The sequence below is a fragment of the Chanodichthys erythropterus genome, chromosome 11 (assembly GCF_024489055.1).
Source record: "Chanodichthys erythropterus isolate Z2021 chromosome 11, ASM2448905v1, whole genome shotgun sequence".
Lineage (NCBI taxonomy): Eukaryota > Metazoa > Chordata > Actinopteri > Cypriniformes > Xenocyprididae > Chanodichthys > Chanodichthys erythropterus.
The window spans coordinates 50,763,077-50,783,152 of NC_090231.1; the positions used below are offsets into that span (position 1 = coordinate 50,763,077).

Genomic DNA, 20,076 nt, shown 5'->3' on the forward strand with positions numbered 1-20,076 from the left:
ACATGAAACCTGTGGATCACACTGCTTAAACCAACCAGGTTTAGGGACAGTTTTTAAAATCTATAAATTGCCATTTCTCAGTGGACATATCCGCTTTATTGAAAAGTGATGTAACAAATCTACTGTATTAATCTGCAAGTATGATACTTGTTGAATAAATGTGAACAAATGCATGCAAACATACTCTGACAGACTGGCCGATGTAGAACACAGCCTGTTTGCCTCCGACTCCAAAATATGAGATGTCACTGTTCAGACTGCGTGGAACTGGACTTGGTCTCTCATAACCGGGTTTTTCGCTACGTCCACAACAAAGAAGAGAAAAAAAGCTGATGGTTATCAAGACAATCAGTGATGCATTTACATTACATGGTTCAAGGGACCCAATTCAGATTTTTTCCTCCCATGTGGCAGAGATCGGATATGATCCATGAGCATGTAAGCAGGAAAAGCAGCACATGGATTTCAATATTTTCAGATCAGATTCAGTCCTCATTCATATGTGGAAATAAATCTGATATGAATCGGATACATGCATTTATGTCTAGCATGTAAGTGGACAGATCGGATATTCCAGTCAATGTGAGTCGTGCGTCATTGGAAAAAGCGACAGTGATGAACAACGTCAGCTCAGGCAGACTCAACCCCCAGCAGTTACAACAGCAATCATTGCCCCCTGAGCTGTGTGGATGTAATTTATGATGGACAGATACACTTTTTTTGTGCTTCAAAAATCTCATCTTCCATTCACTGCCATTATAAAGCTTGGACGAGCCAGGACATTATTTGATCAGGCCCTCCAGTTTTTCGCGATTCCGTGATCGCTGAATACAACGCAAAATCAACACAATGTTGCAATTTTTGCCATCCTGCTTAATTCGTCATTTCACCGCAAAAAAAAAAAAATAATCATTTTATTCACAAAAATAAATAATATCTAATTGAATTATCTCTAATTCCTAACCATTAAAAGCTGCAATGCATTATTTTCACAAGGATAGCCTACAGACCGTCGTGCAATGTGCATGCACAGTAGGCTATGTGGTCTGTGCATAATCTGTGAAAACGAAAGCGAATATTTCTCTGTCGTCTCGCATCCGTGCCAAGGAACGGGTGAAGTGATTCCATGACATGGATGAATGGAAAAATAAAAAATATGATATGCCTGATAGCACACACACAAAAAAATAAAAGCGCTGTATAGGCTACACGAACTCAATTCGGCTCTGACACACTGACCGACTGCCTGCGGATTCTGTGCATGTGTTTGCCGCCTGTCAGCACTCACGCGTGCATACCGAAATGTGTTGTATTTCTAGGCTTATTGGCCTTGAACGGTCAATTACACAGTTATGTCTTGAGTGAACATATTTGGGGCGTGTGTCAGTGTTGGATCCGCTCATTACAGTAGGTCTTAAAGTGAAAGCAACCTAATATATACCCGTTCCTGTCTGTGTCGTTAATATTAATTAATAAAACAACAACAACAACAACAACAGGGGCACTGTTTGTATCTGTATCTTTATGTTGTATTTATTTGTCCTATTGTAATTTGTTTATTCTTATTTTATTGCTGACTGTTTCTTAATTACTTGAGAACTTTTTTATAATTAGGCATTTGCTTATTGCTGTGGCTTACCTGTAAGATTTGGGTCACATTTCCCACCACAAGTGAGCATGTTATTAAAGCTAGATAGTACAGCACTGGACTAGCCTTTTTTGGCAAGACACCACAATAAACAAGATTTGTCCATTTTGTTTGTTCTATTGCCATGTATGACGACTGTGCATCTAACATAATACATGGTAAATGTTGTATTCTAAAAAAATAAATTAAAAAAAAAAAAAAGTAATTTTTTGCAAATTTCTGGATATTACCACCACAAAATCAGTTATTTTGATAGCAAAAAATCACAAAAAAAATATAGCGAAATCCTGGAGGGACTGTTTAATATAACTCCGACTGCATTCGTCTGAAAGAGGAAATTCATATACACCTAGGATGGCTTGAAGGTGAGTAAATCATGGAGTAATTTTCATTTTTGGGTGAACTAACCCTTTACGAGACCAATGTTTTGCCGACCTTTAAAGATGGTGCGGAAAGCAAAAGCTTGTATTATCATTTCATTGCAAATCGCACCGTTTTTACTTCCTTTTCCGGCCTAAGCTTTTCCAGGTCAGTACATCTACCTTGGGTTGTTTCGCCAAGTGTATGGTGTAAATGGATATTGAATACAAGTCGCTTTTAAAAGATATTATTTTGACGAACTAAGAGGCATCATACAATGAGCATAGTTCAGCAGGATATTATTTCAAATATTATGAAGAGGGCATTTTGGACTAGCTCACTTATCATAATAAAATAAGAAAAAGTGCATGTTTTATGAAAAGCACACCTATGAAACATGTCATTTTCTCTTATAAACTTCGACAGACGGTAAACGGCCCAGTTGTTCAGCTGTTTAGAAGTCATTCCACATCCATTATCCATCACCACAACAGCAGGTCCTCCCTGAGACTCATCAAACAGCTGAAAAACACATAGAAAGAACAAAACACCTGGATCATGAAGACTTATAGTAGGTCAATGTGCAACAAGTCTCACAAAAAGTACTGTTTGCCCATAATTCACTGCATGCTATTTTCCTCAGATAAAATGTGTAATATCTAATATTTTTTTAACAGCATGAAACAAAAAAATCAAATCCAATTGTAAGCTTGTGACATAATATGCACATCAACCCAATCACTTTATTTAGCATTCATGTAAACACTATGTTCAGATTGAAACAAAAAGTGTCCATGTAAAAGTAGCCTCTGAAAATTAATTACTTCTGGTCACACCTTTAGAGCGTATGCCACTGAGACAGTTCACTAGGGTTTGTAATAAAGACAGAGGGTCAGTGTTGAATTCTCACCAATCTGATTTCAATTCTCCTGATTCCCGTGTTTTTTGCTGTGGCTGACAGTGCATTATCAATAAGCTCAGCAAAAGCATAGGCTGCAACAACAAAAAGAGAAAAAACAATACACATCAAACTGGCACTGTGTACATTAGGGCTGTGTCGATAGACAATGATATTGTGTGTCAACAATAGCTAGAGATAGCATCAAATGCATTAGCTATCAACAATATCAAGAGGATTTGGCATTTCCAGTTAATGTATTAAATTATTATTATCAGGCTACTGTTACTATTATTAAATTAATATTTCAATTAATTCTGCCCCGTCATGATTTCATAGCACATCATTGCATAACCTACGCTCTGCAAGGATAATAAAAACATTTCTATTTTTTATTTTTAGCCCTTCTATTACTGCAATTATCAATAATTCTCTAATGACTGGACAGGATCCATTGGCCCTTAAGACAGCAGCTATCACACCAGTTCCTAAAAGCCTGGGTGGGATGCTGAAGACTTATCCAACTATGTGCCTATAACGAATCTACCTTTTCTAGCTAAGGTCCTTAACTAGGTTGTTGTTGGTCAGTTACAGAAATATATGTCCACAAATAATCTATCAGAACCATTTCTGTCTGGATTTAGATTCAGCATTTTTCTTTTGTTAGACATTAGTACTGTTTTTGACACTGTATGTCATTCCATCCTACTTGAAAGGATGTGTGGGTGGTTGGTTAGGCATCTCTGATGTTGTGTTTGTTTGGTTTAAATCCTATCTCACTAATCGTTTCCAGGATGTATGTTTGGGGAAAAATACACCTGAACCAACATTGGTACAGCTGGGTGTCCCACAGGGGTCTGTGTTAGGGCCCATTCTGTTTAGCATATATATGTTGCCTCTTGGAGAGATCATTTGAAAGTTTGGTCTGGGGTTTTCTATACGATTATACAATTAATTATAAAAAAAATAGGTTCCTGCAATGTATGGACCACAAGAGAAATATTAACAAAATATATTAAGACTGTCATATACTGTTATCAGCATAAGTTTAAAGACCCCCTGTGGTGAAAATCAAGTTTTTAATGTTGTTTAAATGACTATGTGGTGTTTTTAATATGCTTTAAAACAAACTATGTACAAATTCATGTCAACACCATTGCTGAGTATTTTCTATTTAAAACTGCAGTGAAAAAAGTCTCAAACCTGCGGTTTCAAATCACTGGTGTCTGTGACATCACAAACTACCTTGTAACCAATCACGTCAATGTGCCGGCAGGCTTTAGCATATCATTAACAGTGAACCAGCAGGGGAGTCTCAAGAGAAACGGTATATTTTTTTGTTGATATGAAAAATCGTGTAGATTTAGCAATATGGCGGGTGTATGATGTATGTTACGATGTTATGATGAACTATATGCCTTTCTCCACTGATGTTCTGAGTTGTTCAAAGCATTTCTAAGGATACTGATTGTTAGAAGGCAGCTGTCTGGCTCTGACATGGTGAACGGGAACATGGTTTGTGTAACATTAGCAACACATTTTTAGCTGTTTGATAACAGTCAAGTCAAGGCAAATCATATTAATTTCCGTTATGTGTCCGATGATGTTGCAAAGAGCGATACCACTGTGCAGTGTTTACCTCAGTAAGTTGACCAAGTGGATCTCTGAGCTGGCATGAGTGAGTGGGGGCAGTGCTAATTTGCAAATTCATTGTTCCACGTATTAGGGCTGGATTTTTTCGATTAATTAGAATTTATTGTTTTGCCTCGATTTTATTATTTTTTAAATCGAGAAATTGCGATTTTGAATAAAAACATTAGCAAGCGTCACAATTAGACATGTTGACAATACAGCAATGAAAACCACAATAGGAGAAGAAAATTATCTGACCTCATGATGGCGCCGACGCACCCGATTAACTGCTTTCATATGACGCTCTATGAACGTAGAACACATCACTAGTCTTAAGCGGCTGTTCATTCAGAAATGCATTATTGCGTTATAAGAGTTATTTTTAACTTGACTGCCGTGATTTTAGAATGCCGTTTCATGGGTGAGATGCTACAAAAGATGCGAGACACAAGTGCAACACCTAAACATATCCGCCAAACATAAAAACAATAGGACAAATAGCACAATGGAACGCAAAAACCTATAAACCTGTTTGATATTCAAGTTTGCATGATGGTGACAGGCTGAAAGCTGCTGTTGTTTTCTGTTTTTACAAAGCATTTGCTGTTAATAACAGCCTATTACTGGTGTTATTTAAAGCTATTACTTTTTGGCTAAGAAATATTTAGCATTTTCAATATTCAATGATAATTGCGATTATCATGTACAAAAGTCTGTGTTTACATAATATATGTGTGTTTGTTCTGTGTATAAGTATTATGTATATACAAATACACACACATACATGTATATATTTAAGAAAGAGATATATATATATATATATATATATATATATATATATATATATGCAAGTATTTTTTAATAGAAACATTTTTCTTAAATATATACATGAATGTATATTTATATTTACATAATAATTATACACAAAACAAACACATATATCACGATTATCGTTGAACAGCCCTATTTCTGAGTATATAGGATGTGTTTAAGATAAGTTGTACAACATTTGCCTTCATATTTCAGGCATATTTCTGCAAAGATATTTAACAAATTGTTTTACATTTACACCATGTTGATCACTTCATGTGTGGTGCACTTGGAATGGAACTTTTTTTTAACCAGATTTTTAATAAAGAGAATGTTAAGTTGACTAATTAAACAGTAAAGAAAAAAAAAAAAAAAAATCAAAATCGTGAATCGGTTAATCGTTCTGAGAAAATCGAGATTTTATTTTTTGCCATATCGCCCAGCCCTATTGCGTATATTAAATGAGGAAAGGGTGTAGAGTTACATTCAAGCTATTTTAAGGCATAAGGAATTTTTTTTCACAGGAAAAATGTTTTAATATATAAACTTAGTGATCAAAGAAGAGTTTTAAGGGATAAAATTATTGACTAAAGGGGGACTTTAAGTAGATTCATCTCTTGCTGTCTCTAAGAGAATATGCGCTGTGTCAGATGCCAAATTTTTTTTACTTTCACTTTGGTAATGAATAATTGACTGTGGTGTGAGAAATCTTTACCGCCATAACTCTCACACAGAGTATGCACATTGCTTCCCACTCCCACCCCCCCAAGATAATATTGTGTATCGGCGATCTCACACACCGACAATAAAACGATTTGACAATGAGGAATATTGCCCAATTGTACATGCATGTGTGTACATGTATGCCAGCATGGCAGAGGTGAGTGTGCACACTTACGCAACGCCTTCTGTCCTTCACTAGCATAGTACTCATACATGCCACATTGCACTAGAGTATGGTAGTGCGGCAGATACTCAATCCGCTCTTGAGTCGCCACAGACAGCTCCTGATTGACAGACTTCAAAAGGTGCAAGGTTTTCCCATCGACCAGCTCCTCTGTTTCATCAAAACACATACAAACCCATATCAGTACATGAAAATGTCATTTTTAAAAACAGATTATTTTTAAATTTTTGTAAAACTAAATGAACGTCAATAATATTTTTTTAAATAATCACTTTTTACAGTTTACATTTTGAAATAAAATGTAAGTTTCAGTTTAGCAATACATTTTCGAAATTCTAAACTAGAAAAAAATGTTGCGCTCCAAATGGATAAAAAAAATCCTTTTGCTTCCGATGCGTAAAAGCCAAAAGAGTGATTACAAACAAGCACAAATATTTCTAACCGCATACTGAGTTCAATCCAGACTAAAAAAAGTCTAGCCAAAAAAATATAAACTGCCTAGTGCAAAACGTGCATGTGAATTACAAGCTAGACAGGCATGAGCAGAAGTTTCAGCACATTGCTTTCTTCAGTGCTCCTATTACAATAACAATAATATAGATTAACAATTTTGTTGTAGATTACCAATATGGGGACAATCAGCTGAATTCAATTATCAAGAAGAGCAGAGCTCCAAGACAGTATGGCAGTTAACATATGTGGCTCAGAACATAACAGGTATACAACAAAAAAAAATACAGACAATACAAATCTTACAAACATTACAAAGAAACCACCCCATATCTGTAATATTCTGTGCAATAACTCTCTTGGAGCTCTACTGTCCATTTCAGCTGATTGTCCTTATTTGGTAATTTTACAGTTTTTAGATAAAATAAAAACTGTAAACAAATATATATATATATATATACACACACACTGCCCTAGAAAAGGGATTTTGGACAATATTTGCATGAATCCTTTTTAATTTGTGATAATTTTGCACTGATAAGGGACAACACAAACTACAAAAACATATTTTATTACATAAACTGTTTATACATAGAAAAGAGTTGAATTTTCGATTCCTCAAAATATCCACCATTAGCAGCTATCTGACCTAAACTGGGTTCTAATTGGTTCATTGCATTCTAAACTTAATTGGCAATCAATTGTTGAAGCTATTAAGGTGTGCTGACCCAAATATCTTTTACAAACCTGGGCCAAGTTTAAACCAAGCATCACAGCTGGCAAAGGGGGCATGTCTGACTTTGACATGTATATATATTGCCATTATTATGTAATCAAAATTTAAATTATTATTGCTGGTCTTCAAAGATAATGTCAAGTTACTGTAATGTATTTGCACCAAAAAATGATAAGGATTTATGCTGATATCGTCCAAAATCACACTTTGCCAGGGGTGTTTCCAAACTTTTGGACGGCAGTGTGTGTGTGTGTATGTATATATATATATATATATATATTATATATATATATATATAAAAAATGTAAATTCTTAAAGCCAACTATTTTTACATTTTCATATATAAAGCTGTAGACAACAAAGTTTTGAAAATAAGTAAAAAATTATTTAAAAAAAAAAACTGAGAGCTCTTACTTTTTACATATGTAAATGCACTTAAAATATTCCATTTACTTTTTTAGTTTTGAAATACAATAATAAAAAAAATGTATATTTAAAAACTTCAACCAGAAACCAAATCAGGTAAGTATAAAATATGTAACGTTAATATAATATGTAATAGCTTTTAGAGTAAAGTTACTTACTGTAAAGTTCTTCGTCAATCTCTCTTCGGTCCGTCGTGCTTATAACGAAAGTCTCGTTTGTCGACAGTGAAAACAACTAAAATGAAAAGAAACCCCTGTCACTGCTGGATTTAACTGTTATTAACAAGGTTTCTGACAGGATATGTAATGCTTCTGGGTGCGGTAACAGAGCAGCTGTGTTACCTGTTTCAGAGCCTGTAGAAAGCCATTGTAATCGACGTTCGCGATGTCTAGTGTCCGCGCCAGCGCATCGCTTCTGTCCGGTCGGCAGTCATACACGCACACCGATTTCGATGGCTTTTTCGACCGGTCTCTCTCCGTTCCGGCCTCGATCATGTTCGTTTCGTCGCACATTACTGCGTAGCCAGCGACCTGTGATAGATACTCATTAAAACATATCGGAACTCACCGGTTCCACCGCTGACATGTTTATCTTGAAATTTAGATTTGCTCTGTCGTTCACCGGGCTAATATATTTAGTCTAATAATCATGTGTAACTTGTTATTTTCATGGAGAGTGAACATTTAAAGATTTCGCGCCAGGAACATCAGCCAAAATTCCCTTCTCACCGCAGCATCGTTACTTCTTCTTTAACATTTTATTAGCAAAACGCTTATGATGCACTACTGCCTCCTACCGGGATGGAGTGAAGAGAATAGAAGAAGAAGGTGCAATATGTAAGAGTTTTGCAGTAAAATATCCAAAAACCACAATTTTGTTCACTTGAGTAGCCTACTTACAATATCCCAAATGTTTCCATTTTTAAATGGTTAGAAAATTGCAATTTTTTATTTATTATTTATGTATTATAAATAAATAAAATATTAGGACCAAACAAACTTTTTATTTTTATATATTTTATTTGTATATTTAATTGCTGAGCACTCTGAATTGAGTTCCCACAGAAACCATGAGAACCTGCTGATTATCATGACTGCTTGGAATGTTTTCCTAACAAAAACAAAAATAACTCTCACACCATTCAAGCTCTAGTTCCAGGAGGCATTTGAAAATGTATGAATATAACTGAGCATAACGAGCCTATTATTTTCAAATACTTATATTATCATCATAATATAAATATATTTCATTGCTGGCTATTTTATAATTTTATATTTGTCCATGATTGTAAAAATGTGTATTGTGTTTGTAAATACATTTACATGAACCGTAGATATATGAAAGCCTTAAATTTATCAAAAAAATAGGGCTTCAAAGTAAAATAAAGAAAATACTCTTTGGCCAATAAGCCATAAATTATATTAATTTTTAATGATAAATTGCGCCAGAGATTCATCAGGTTCTATTCATCTGTTTTAATTTATTCATTTAATGTTTTTGTCATTAAACAAATAAATTAATATGCTATCACTGCAGATATGCTATCACTAAAATGTGAAAAGGCTTTTTGTAAACTCTGTAACACATTTATGAATTTGCAAATAAATTTGTTACTTCTTTAACATTTTATAGCAGTTAGCAAAAAGCTCAGCACTCTCAAATGTATCTAATATGATAAACAGAGCTGTGTTACCTCATACTCATGACCGGAAAAGCGGAAGCGGTGCCGGCGACTAATAAAAGTTCAGCTGTTCGTGAGGTGTGTGTTGCACAATCACTCCAGCGGCCTCGTTCAGCTCCCACAACACTCAACCTGATGAATGAACATGATTTCTTCCCAAGTCCGATTATTTTCCACTGGCTGTGATGTGAAGGTTCCGCGCTCAAACTTGGCCCCATCAAGCTACGCCTTTGTTTTGAATAGACCTCTAGTGACCTCTAGCGGACAGAAAATCTTACATATTGCACCTTTAAAGGATTAAAAATGAAATTTCTGTCATTAATTTCTCAACCTCATGTCATTCCAAACCCGTAAGACCCTTGTTCATCTTTCAGAATAGAAATTAAATCCAAGAGGTTGTTTTTATCCCCCAATAGAAAGCAACGTAATTACAAAGGCATTGTTAAAATAGTCAACGTGACTACAGTGGTTTAACCTTAATGTTATCAATGAAAAAACTTGGATTTCATCAAATATATCTTAATTTGTGTTCCAAGATGAACAAAGGTCGTACAGGTTTGGAATGAAATGAGTAGCCATCAGAAATTTCATTTTTGGGTGAACTTACTTTAATATAATAATTTAATCATTTTTAATAACATTTTATAATAACTTTAATAATAATATTTTGTACACCCAAAATTAATTTCCTAAGACTGTTCTCAATAATCTTTTTCCTTAAGTTTGTTCTTCAGAAGACTTTGAATTCCATGTTTTTAAAAAATCATCGTAAACACTTCTTTTAGTTAGAACAGCATTTTAAGGCCATCTTACATCCCTTTATCTTAAAAGTACATGTTCCGGTTCATTCATCAACATCCCATAATAATCACCAACATTCCATAATAGTTGTGTCCACCTGACGTAAATAATTCTTATCTTATCTACCTCCCTAAATTTCTTCCCAGCTAACTGACCTTGACGGCAGAAAGAATCATTATTCTCAAGTTGCTTCTCACAGAAACTTAGCATTGCAACGTCAAAGAAAGATGGAAAAGGATGGAAAAGATTTCAATACATGCAATGGTTACATATACCATGTCAACAAACAAATTACATTTTTTCTCATGATTTAAAGGTTATCATGTAAGGAAATCTATATCTCATGTAAGATTAACAAAATTAATCATGTATAAGCAACAACATTGATTGAATACACATAAGAAAGAATATTTCTAGCATGGTAGTGTTCACATTTTCTTCTCCAGACAATCAATTTTTCAGATGAACCAAACAGTCAGTAAGGAGCTTCATCAGAGAAAATAACTTTGCACCAGTCTTCTGTAGCCAATCCTTCTACTTCCTTCAGTCTGTCCTTGATGCTTTTCTTAGAGAGAAGTGGCTTCTTTACTGCCCTTCTTGAACAAATTTGTTGAATAAAGTTATTTTTGTTTTGTTTTTGTGCACAAAATGTATTTTTGCCACTTTATAACATTAAAGTTGAACCACTGTCACCTGCACTAGTTTAACCATGTTTTTACTACTTTTCTGGACACTGAATGTGGTAATTTCATTGCTTTCAGTGGAGGATAAAAGGTATCAAAAAAATCTTAATTTGAAGATGAATGGTCTTACGGGTTTGGAACGACACGAGGGTGAGTAATTAATGACAGAAATTTCATTTTTGGGTGAACTAACCCTTTAATTTTGAGGAAACTTTTTGTAGCCTGATCCTATCCCACATTTTTCTTACCATAGAGATAAAAAAAGAGAAAAAATCACCTCTGGACATTGTCTCCAAACATTTACTCCAGGCTCGGCCTCCTGTACCTTCATGGCCTCAGCTGTACTTCTTAGACCCCCTGAGTCAGTGTCTGGCTCCTGGTATATAGGAAGTGAGTTGAAGTCTGTCTCTCTTTCCAAAATCTCATACTGGGTTTCCTTGTCTGCCATTTGTGTAGCTGTGGTAGATCAGGTAATCAATTAATACATTTTCCAAATTTCGACCCCACATTTTAATAAATGGACTGAAAAATATGTTTTCCTTTTCTAATATATATATATATATTTTAGATATATATATTATTTTGGTGCACACATGGATAAAAAGTACCCCATGCCCACGGTTAAATATACTGCTGGATCTTTAATGCTGTGAGCCTATTTTTCTGCTGGAGGTCCTGGACATCTTGTTCAGATAAATGGCATCTATTCTCCACAAATATTGGCACCGTTAGTAAATATGAGCAAAGGCGGCTGTGAAAATAAATCTGCATTGTTTATCTTTTTGATCTTTCATTCAAAAAATTCACAAAATTCTAACCTTTCATTGAAGGAAAAGAATTGAAAATGGGTGGAAAAAACACATTATGAAATAAATGTTTTTCTCCAATACATGTTTGCCACAATTATTGGCATCCCTAGAAATTCTTCTATCTCTGAAGTATATTCCCATTCATATTTACATTTTTTAGCACACCAGGATGACTAGGAGCATGAAATTGTCCAGCCATGACTTCCTGTTCCACATGAATATAAACATGAGGAAACACAAAGGCCAAATTCCCGTAATCATTCATCACAATGAGTAAAACCAAAGAATATAGTTCTGATGTGCAGCAAAAGATCGTTGGGCTTCACAAAATAGAAAATGGGTATAAGAAAAAACTATTGAAAATCCGCATTTCTGCCATCAGGGCAATAATTAATAAGTTTCAATCAACTAAAGATGTTACAAATCTGCCTGGAAGAGGATCTGTGTCTAAATCGTCCTAATGCAAGGTGAGGAGGAAAGTTTGAGTGGCCAAAGACTCTCCAAGGATCACAGCTGGAGAATTGCAGAGATTAGTTGAGTTTTGAGTCTCAGAAAGTGTAAAAAAAATTACCAAACAGCACTTACATCCCCACAAGTTGTTCGGGAGGGTTTCAAGAAAAATCCTTCTTTGCTCATCCAAAAACAATCTCCAGCATATTCAGTTGTCAGACACGACTGGAACTTCAAATGGGACCGGCTTCTATGGTCAGATGAAACTAAAATAAGAGCTTTTTGGCAGCAAACCCAACAGATGGGTTTGGTGCACACATGGATAAAAAGTACCCCATGCCCACGGTTAAATATACTGCTGGATCTTTAATGTTGTGGGCCTATTTTTCCGCTGGAGGTCCTGGACATCTTGTTCAGATACATGGTATCATGGATTCTGTCAAATACTAACAGATACAAAAATCAAAACCTGACCGCTTCTGCTAGAAATTCAATAATGGGCAGTGCTTGGATTGTCCATCAGGACAATGATCCAAAACAAACATCAAAACCAACACAAAAATGTGTCACTGAGCAAGAAATGAAGCTTCTGCCATGGCCATCCCAGTCCCCTGACCTTAACCCTAAAGAGGTGAACTGAAGAGAAGAAGCACCAGCATGGAGCTGGAATCTGAAGGATCTGGATTGATTCTGTATGGAGGAATGGCCTCTGATCTCTCCTCAGGTGTTCTCCAAACTCATCAGGCATTATAGAAGAAGACTCAGAGCTGTTATTTTGGGAAAAGGACATTGCAATAATTGGGTGCCAATAATTGTGGCCAACATGAACTAGAGAAAAATATAAAAAATATAAAAAATATTTAGGAGCAAACATAACCTTTTTATTTTTATATATTTTATTTGTATATTTAATTGCTGAGCACTCTGAATTGAGTTCCCACAGAAACCATGAGAACCTGCTGATTATAATGACTGCTTGGAATGTTTTCCTAACAAAAACAAAAATAACTCTCACACCATTCAAGCTCTAGTTCCAGATTGCATCTGAGCATAACTAGCCTATTATTTTCAAATACTTATATTATCATCATTATATAAGTATATTTTAGCCTGAAAATTATAAAAAATAGAAAAAAAAAATTTATTTTATGAATTTTTAATGATAAATTGCCAATATCATGCCAGAGATTCATCAGGAAAAGGTTAAAACAGAACAGAAATTGTGTTTTAATTTATTTATTTAATGTTTTGTCCAAAAAAGAAGTTTACCGCAGATATGCTTTCACTGGTCAAAATGTGAAAAGGCTTTTTGTAAACTCTGTAACACTTATGAATTTGCAAATAAATTCAGCACAAGTCAGAAAGATTCAGGGCCCTATTTTAACAATCTAAGCGCATGGTCTAAAGCGCACAGCGCAAGTGCACTTAGGGCATGTCCGAATCCACTTAGGCTGAATCTAAGTGGCTGAATCCCAAATGGCACATTTCTATGTGTGAATCCCTTCTATGGCTGAATCCCAAATGGCACGCCCTCGATGCACACATCAGCTGAACCCGCAAGTCTGTGAGCTACGCAGAGGACTTTACCCGGCAGTCAAAGCGGCATTTCCTCATGAAAGTACGGACTCAGAGGAAGACCATGAGGGTTTAGGGTGCCATTTGGGATTCAGCCTTAGTTTAATGATGGGAAAAATGGTCAGTGCGCCCTGCGCATGCTCTAAAAGGGTTGTCCCTATTCTCTCAATGAGTCATGGGTGTGTTTTGGGCATAACGTGCTATAAACTAATCAGTCTCTTCTCCCATTCCCTTTAAAAGCCAGTTGCGTTCACGCCATGGTGGATTCGCTATTTAGATGGTGGAATTTGCAAGCGGAAAAACTGAAAGCTTCTCTAGCGAGGAAATGGATCCGCTCGTGCGTGAGGTTAAAGCATGCAAGCAGACCATCTACGAGACAAGCCAGATTCCACCAGAACATTTTTATCTTAATGCACACAATAATAATCATTTTATTTTTAATATTTGGCATGTTTGTGTGCTGCTGTGTTTGCAATAAGCAGAGTGAACGCGTGTTGTGCACCCGCATATAGGCACATATTACTAATGCTCTTTAAATAACAGCAAAAAAATATAGTGCCATTGACTTTAATCCAGGTTTCAGTTGGTCAATGACGCAGTCTATTTCAGTTGCCTCAAAATAGCAACACGCCAACAATGCGCCTGAACACACCTCGTTTTCAGACCAGTGCGAACAAATGGGCGCAAATGCATTTGCTATTTAAACAACATGGTGCAGGACATGAAAATGATAACTGCGTTGGGCTGAAACTAGCAAAAAACACTTTCATCGCGCTTGGCTCCGCATTGCAGCCCTCAGGGTTGGATAATACACTTTGTAGGCTATATCTTTCAGGGCTGCATTTCCCAAAAGCTTCATAAGGCTATAGATCGTAAAAATTATCGTATGAATCATCTTAGATCATGGTCCGTTTCACAAAAGCATTAAGTAGAACTTGAAATTCATCCTAGATCTATGAGTGCTCTAAAGTCATCGTAAGGAGACCGAACCTGCAGGACAATGGGCGAAGTGCATCTAAACTTTACTCCTTTTCAATATGACTTCAATATATTTTTATGTATTTATTAGTTTATATCTTTGCTTGTGTATTTGTGTTTAAATTAATTTAACATAATTAAATTCACACAAATTCAATGACTGAACCCAAATTAAAGTATGAAAAACTAATAAAAATACACTGCTGTATATGGACATTGAAAGGCGAGTACAAATATCAGAGGAATGGTTAGTGTGCTTTACAGACTTAGAAAATTAAAAGAGGAACTCAAAAAAAAAAAAAAACGTGTCACTGATTTTCCTGGTGTGCATGAAAACCAGCCATGTATTATAGGCCACCTGGAAATAATGTCTACTATAATATATATTATTATATATAGTTTATTAATACTATATATCTATACTATCTATACTATTTTTTCCTACTATGGTAGTCAATGGGGGGCGAGATCTGCTTGGTTCCAAACATTCTTCCAAATATCTTCCTATGTGTACAGCAGAACAAATTTATACAAGTTTCGAACTACTTGAAGGGGAGTAAATGATGACAGAATTTTCATTTTTGGGTGAACTATCCCTTTAAATATTAAATTTGTAATATGAACCTTTAGCTGTTCTTAAAAATTATCACATATTCTTCAAAATAAAGACTGACATATCGTGAAGAGAGGCTGATGAGATTTATATTTAGTTTCCCTTCCACTGAAAACTTTTATCTTAAACAAATAATACAAAATATTTCAATAAATAACTATAAGCTAACTCAATAAATAACTCAACTCAATAAATAACTACTGTAAAAACTTTTTATTTCTTTTAGAATTATGATTTAAATCTTTTACCTTCACCTCCTGGCTCCTTTTCTTCTGTCCCACTTTGATGGTGTCCACATTCCACACCTGTTTCTGCAGCCAGTCTTTCTCTCAGGCCTCCACGGTTGCTGGTCCATATGGTCCAAACCCAATGACGGTTTTTTAGTGTGTCATTATCAAACAAATCTATGGCAAGCTGGGACCATATTTCTGAGGAATATTCAGTGTTTCTATTCAAAATATCAGCTTTCTGCAGCTTGTTTATTATAGAATCGGTCCCGCCTACCTTTTCCCATAGATTTGATCTTGCAACTTTTGTGCCTTTTTTATATCTCCCCATTCTACAGTGTGAGACATCCAAGTCTGACTATGCCAATCCTCGGTCCAGGTTCAGGTCCAGTTCACTTTAATTAGGTCTCATTAAACTCTCTTTCATCAGAGAAATGACTTTCTTCATTACTCAAAAATCTTGCATTGTCTGTGGTCCTTCTGACTTCATGTGACCAGCACAGAGATAGTCAGACCTTGTTTCACACAACACTGTCGTGGGAAAGTTTTGAGATGGACAACATTAGGCTGACCTATCTTGTGAAAACTCAGCAGTCTAAGCACCCAGTTACAACATTCATAAAAAAAAATAAAATAAAGATCACATACATTAAAACATATATATGAGTTTGGTTCCAAAACGCGATAAACGCCTTTTGAAAAACATTGTATCTGGTCAGTACTGAAAAGTCATTTATTAATTTAGCGCAAAATGCGTTATCCGTCGTGTTATTCGGTCATGTTTTCTTTCTAAAACGCGACAAACGCCAGTCTCTCTTCTCTGCAGAACGCGATACATCCGCTCAACCAATCACAGCGCACCATTCCAGGCACTGTAAACAGTAATGGCGGCGCTCTGAATGCACCCGACATCCTAGTTTTCCTTATCTACTTTGTACTTTGTGATCAGCAAAAACAGAAAAAATAATAATTTTGACAGCATTGATGAACCTGTGGTGGTTTCTGCTGTGGGGAAGAAACGTAAGTGATCGAAATGTAATAATTTACGTGAGGAGATTAAGAAGATGAGGCACTCGGTCAAGCTGTTGCTTGTTCCACGACAGCATCAAACTTCTGTCACGGTCCCCAAAACAGATTTTATAAGCCGTTTTTAATATTAATGTGCTCTGTTAATGTGTTTATTTTAACCGTGCGGTGGCGCCAGATACTCTTTAATCGGTAATGACAAACGGAGACATAATTAATTTAAAAGATGATTCGTTGAATTCATTTTGGGAGCGACGACTGAATGTATTTTTAGTCCAGTGCCTGTATATAAGATTACTATTGACAAAGTTCAGAGGCCGTCATATATGTGAATCAACTTACTTTGTTGTGAATTTTCAATATAAAAAATAACATTTATATTGATGGATTAATTGCATTTTGGAAAAAAAAAAACGTGTCATGGATTTACTGCAATTTTGTTTTTTTTTTGTTTTTTTGGGGGGGGGGGGTCGTTTTTATAATAAACCTTTGAAAATCAAAATCTATATCTATATCTATATATATATATATATATATATATATATATATATATATATATATATATATATATATATATACACACACACACACACACACACACACACACAAGTTTGATTAATTTATAATCAGTATTTACTGTCCAGCGCTAACATTGTGAAAATAAGTTAGTTTGTAATAATAATAAACTTGTAATCATTGTATAATTTCTGTTAAAATCATTTGCAGATTTTTAAAAAGCGCAATTTACAAATAATTAGTGATGGCCGATTTCGAAACACTGCTTCATGGAGCTCCGAGGCTTCATGAATCTTTTGTTTCGAATCAGTGATTCGGAGCGTGTATCAAACTGCCAAAGTCACGTGATTTTAGTAAACGAGGCTTCTTTACGTCATCACTGTTTCGAAACATTTCAAAACAGTTCAAAATTTCAATGGTTCACCGGTAGAGGGCGATGATAAAGTGAGCCCATGAATCATGCAGATTCACCGAGAACTATTGAACAAGTGTCTAGGGCTTTACCCTATGGTTTTACCTGATCTCCGATCAGTTTTATACAGTTGTAGATGTTTTAATTATACATTAGAATAATTAAAATTAATAGTGGTAGTTATTCATATCTTATTGGCCTGTTTAGCTTGAGCCATGGAACAGAGAAAAGAGCACATATTATACAGACACTCTATATTTAATCTTATTAGATGATTAGTTAATTCCATTTAATTGATTTTACTTTAAATAAAACTTTTGCAATACATTTGTTAAAGTGTATTTTTAATGCATGTTTGGCCTGAGTTTTGTTGCATTTGCACTGCTCTGACCACTAGGGGTCACCGTGGAGACGGGTGTCAGATTGTTTCGAAGCCTCGAATCATTACGGCACATTTGATTCAGCTGCTTCAGTGTTTCATGAAGCCTCGATCTGCCCATCACTACAAATAATGATCTGTTAATCATTACATAGCCTAATGATTAACAAGCACGTCATCTCTTATTTCTAGCAATGTGAGTTATATGTTTAATTAACTCCTGTTTGTTAAGATTTACCGAAGCGTGATTTCTCCCTATGCGGCGGAAATGAGTATGGGGAGGCTGCAGACCTGGAGCCGGTAGATATAGGCCCCAAGCAGTTTTACGCCCCTGTTGTTCCTCATGCGTCCAGTAGGGGGAGGCTGTAAATTAGTATATGAGCCTAGTCATATATCATAACAGCAGACCATATCTAAATGTATGATACCAGCAGACCTTTTTGAAGCGATACGAATTGAGGTATGTTAAATAATCTGCTAAAGTTATTGTTGTTGATTGTATTGTAATGATGCAACATTTATTATTTATAAATGATTGATGCGATATCAATTCAAAAGATGGGTCAATTTATTTCGAGAGGCAAAAGTATTGAATCAGATGTTCTGTCTGATATAAACTTAGCTAACCACGTGTAGGTGAAGCTGCCTCTAGTCTTCTCTTTAACCGCCCTCTCTCAATCACTTTTAAAATTAATTACATTTTTATTTTTATCTTCTTGCCTGTCTTTAACTTCCGTGACATGGCTTTTTCTGGTAAGACCCTGTTTACTCCTTGCATTTAAACATATTCCACATAGTTTCTGGAGCAACATTACAGTGAATAATCACAAATGTGTGATTTTTATTTATTTATTTATTTATTTTTACAGTCTTTGATGTGAACAAACAAAATACACATTTATAATAGGCATGTATGTATGTATGTATGCAAATCAAAAGTAAAAAGAGTTGAACTGCACACTCAAGTATTTTGTCAAATAATACATGCATACGTCATGCATGATAAAACCCACATTAAAAACTTTGGTCTCATATGGTTTGACTTACACATGCATGGAAATGTTTTTAATGTAATTTTCAATTTTCTCTACACAGTCCATCATCAATGGACAAAAAAAATCAAAGTGGCTTGACACTTTTTCCAAGTGTTCCATCAAGAAAGTGCCTGTGCCATTGTTCATTGAAGATCAGGAGCAAATTTATGTTATCTACACTCACCTGACTTCAATTCTGAACAGCACACCCACAGTGACCAGATCAGATTTATTATGGATGTCCTTTTTCCAGAGGTAGGTCTTGTGTGTTAGTTGTGCTCTGCATGGTATCATTTTCACATTGTTTTTAATGTCAAATAGTTTATTCATAATGTTAGACCATTGCGCTAAAAATAATAGTTTTGTGCTTGCAGTTTTTTACAATCACTTTGCTATTTTCAGAACCTTGATGTCATTTTTCAAAACTCTAGACACAAAACTCAAAACGGTTTTCACTTGTAACACAGGCTGTCTAAGGTTCAAAACATTGCATTGTGCATTCACATCTTTAAAGAAACCTTGCACTCGCACAATCATTGGTTCAAAATACAAATTTACTGTGAAATACCATTGAAACATAACTATAGATCACCCACACACAAGCAACCGATAGTTTCACTGTGTCATTGTTCATACAATCATTAAATATTGTAGAACAAAATAGGTGATACAGGTTTCAGTATGGTACTACATGTACAATAAATACATTTCTGTAAAAGTACTGCAGTAGTAGAGAGAATACTACAGACACAGTGGAATCATTGAACAAAGTTTGTAATATAGTGATGCAAAACACTACAGTACAATCACAACATAGGTTTATTTGAATCAAAGCAAAAATAATTAGCTATGAAATAGAAAAGACAGTACTGTAAAACATCAAATACAGTGTTCCTCAACTTGCTTGCTTGTACTGTAAGAAACAAAACAGGAGTGATTACTGTACTTCTACATTGTCATCAACTCTGTGTTGTGGATTTGGCCACAGGTTCTCATCTACATCACAATGGATGTTTTCATTAGCC

At 35.2% G+C, this 20,076-nt stretch overlaps 1 protein-coding gene across 1 annotated transcript in view; it reads right to left on the reverse strand.

The window, feature by feature from the left end:
• Positions 1-8,592, reverse strand: part of smchd1 (structural maintenance of chromosomes flexible hinge domain containing 1) — a 78,516-nt gene extending 69,924 nt beyond the window's left edge. The window contains exons 1-6 of the mRNA XM_067399986.1: positions 8,209-8,592; positions 8,026-8,101; positions 6,247-6,405; positions 2,919-3,001; positions 2,397-2,530; positions 185-299 (exon numbers count right to left, since the gene is read on the reverse strand). Of these exons, the coding sequence (XP_067256087.1) occupies positions 185-299; positions 2,397-2,530; positions 2,919-3,001; positions 6,247-6,405; positions 8,026-8,101; positions 8,209-8,379 (738 nt within the window). The 5' untranslated portion in view covers positions 8,380-8,592. The remainder of the gene's footprint in view (positions 1-184; positions 300-2,396; positions 2,531-2,918; positions 3,002-6,246; positions 6,406-8,025; positions 8,102-8,208) is intronic.
• Between the last annotated feature and the right edge of the window lie 11,484 nt (positions 8,593-20,076).